Here is a 2,849-nt window from a genome sequence, read left to right as displayed (position 1 = left end):
ACGCCCCCTGGCGTTCTCTGGTGGTTGGATAAACTCATCTGGAACATCCTGTAGACCTACATCCGCCTTGGCGTCATCCAAGGCGATATTCGGTTGGTCCTTCGTTATGAACATTGTTGGTTGTTAAGAGTCGGTGGTCGTCCGCCAGCCGTAGTGTTCGTTGGTGGTTGTTCACCAGCCATAGTAAGGGTCGACGACGGAGTCCGAAAAGTATTTCTGAAATATTACGGTCCCAGGTGTTTTGGTTGCCTTGGTGTAATCTGAGTTTTAAACCCTTCTTAATCTCTTGGTTGCGGCGCTCCGTTGGGTCGGCTCTTGGGTGGTAGACGGATGTGGTCCATAACTGGCAGTCCCATCATTGCCCTGCTTCAGCCCAGATGTGACCGGTAAATTGAGTACCGTTATCACTAAGTATTCGCTTGGGGTAGCCATAGCGAGAGAAGACTTGTGGCTCCAAGATCCGCATTAAACGTGGGGCATCTGAAGCGCGTAAGGGAAACGCTTCCACCCATCGGGTAAATAAGTCGGTCACAACCAAGATAAAACGATTTCCGTCCTTGGTGCGGGGATACGGTCCCATTAGGTCGACGGCTATCGTCTCCCAAGCATGTTTTGCGGCGCGAAGTCGCATATTAGGCGCTAGGTCTTGTCGCACTGGTTTGCAGCATATACACAAGTGGCAACCAGACACATATCGCCGTATATCTCGGTGCATTCCGGGACAAAAGAAACGTTGACAAATGTCTCGTATTGTTTCATCCGATCCAGGGTGTCCCGAGAGTGGAGCATCGCGGAATTCCCAAAGAATACGGGGACGCAGTGTTATGAGCACGTGGAGCCGCCATTTGTCGTCAGATTTTTCCTTACGCCAGAAACCTTGCTCGTCCAGACGATTATTTGTAAGAAAATCCTGATCCTCCTGTGTGTTCATTGGGTTTAGAGAAATTCGTCGCCAGCGATCCATATCACGGCAAATGATCGGGTAGAGTTGTTGCTCCAGCACCAAGTCTTTGGCTAACGGGGTGGTATACAAGGCGCTCAAGACCGGAACGGAGGGTTCCTGGTTCTTGTTGTGAGCGCAGCGTGTAGACGGAAACATCCTTTCCAGTTCGGGTTCGCCTGAAGATGTTTCTTCTGTGCACGGGTTCCTCGAAAGGATGTCTGGCAGTTCGTTGTCTTTGCCAGGTACACGTTCAATAGTAAAAGAGAGTTCGCTGAGTAACATGTACCACCTCGTGAGTTTAACGCGAGTCCTTTTGTGCCTTTAACCACGGCAAGGTCTTGCTGTCTGTACGTAGAGTGAAAGCACGGTCCTCAAGGTTAGGGTCTGAACTTTTTGACGGCCCACATTATCGCGAGACACTCTTGTTCGTTGCAATGATACCGACTCTCGGCCGGTGAAAATTTGGCACTAGCGAAGGCGATGATCTTACGTACGCCTTCCAGAGGCGTATATCAATACGGCCCCATACCTTTGGCGCTTGCGTCAGTTTACAAAACGAAGCGTAGATCCGGTTCGGGTCGGCTGAGCTTGATGGGCTTAGAAAACGCCTCTTTTATTTCTTCAAAGAATTGTTGAAGGGTTGGGGTCCACTTATAGGGTCGCTTTGGTGAGAGCAAGTTTGTCAATGGTGTCATTATTTCCGATGCATTTGGAATATATTCTTTAACCCAATTACATGTCCCTATGAATGACTGAAGCTGTCTTCGTGTTTTTGGAATTGGGAAGTCTCGTATCGAGTCGAGGTGTCCTTGTTGTGCTGCGTTACCATCTGAATTGACGAGGTGGACCAAGTACGGCAGTGTCGTTTGTCCAAATATACACTTTGCAGGGGAGACCGTCAGACCGTAAATAGAGAGTCATTCGAAGACAAGTGAGATGTGTTGCAGATGGTCTTCCCAAGTGGTAGACTAGATGATAATGTCGTCAAGGTAGGCCATGGCGAAAACGTTCCATTGTTCTGCTAGGACTTCTCGCATCAGATTCTGAAACGTTCCAGGCGCGTTTTTGAGTCCGAAGGCATTACCTTATATTGATATTGCCCTCCACCAGGTACAGAGAATGCTATGCACTTCAGAGAGTTGAGAGCTAGACGGATCTGCCAATAACCACTTTTGAAATCGAGTGTTGAAAAGATTCGAGCCATTCCGATATTCTTTAGGGTTTCGTGAATTCGTGGCAAACACTGTGGCGCATCTTCCGTTTGTTTGTTAAGTCGGCGGTAATTAGTACAAAAACGGTATTCCTCTCCTTTTTAAACTATGAATTGGGGCAAGTCGGTTTTTATAATTAGCAAGGTTTTCTGTCTTCTGCAAGAGAAAAAGGGACAAATCACTCTCAAAAGAGGGACAATTCTAATTTTAGTAGTAACAGGGACTTTAAAGAATAAAAAAAATTACAAATGGGACAACTCCATTTAACAAATAGGGTCTCATCAATAAAAATAGGGGTTTTCTCAACTAATAAGTTAGGGACAAATCAATTATCATTGCCCAAAAAAAATTAAAAGAAAGAAAATTACATTTTTAAAATAAAAGAGTTAAGGAGAATTGTGACTTGACTTACATTTTGTCTCTTATTTCCAACGCAGGGAAGAGAAGTCGAAGGATCCGCACACACATACAATAATTTTATCAGAAAGAATTAAAATTCGAAATTATATTCGCAAAGAAAATTGTAACTCTCTTCAAAAGCGGCTGTCTTTAAGGGCTACCAAATCCAGAGAGCGATTAGGTTTTGCTTGGTCAGCATGCTGCCTTGATTCCTCCCCTCCGTTCACCCCGCCGGTTGCAATGCTCCCAAACTAGTATTACTCCTCCGAAAACAGGAGCGTAATTACTGTCAAAAA

The 2,849-nt window shown here is 45.8% G+C and overlaps 1 protein-coding gene across 1 annotated transcript; it reads right to left on the bottom strand.

Annotated features, from left to right (window-relative positions):
• Nucleotides 1-355: 355 nt before the first annotated feature.
• On the bottom strand, nucleotides 356-1,225 carry LOC122505121 (protein NYNRIN-like). The gene has a single exon (XM_043616582.1). The coding sequence runs from the start codon at nucleotides 1,223-1,225 to the stop codon at nucleotides 356-358; it is 870 nt and encodes a 289-aa protein (XP_043472517.1).
• Nucleotides 1,226-2,849: the final 1,624 nt, after the last annotated feature.

This window comes from Leptopilina heterotoma, unplaced genomic scaffold, assembly GCF_015476425.1.
Source record: "Leptopilina heterotoma isolate Lh14 unplaced genomic scaffold, ASM1547642v1 Lhet_343, whole genome shotgun sequence".
Lineage (NCBI taxonomy): Eukaryota > Metazoa > Arthropoda > Insecta > Hymenoptera > Figitidae > Leptopilina > Leptopilina heterotoma.
This window is presented reverse-complemented; position numbering and strand designations above follow the sequence as displayed.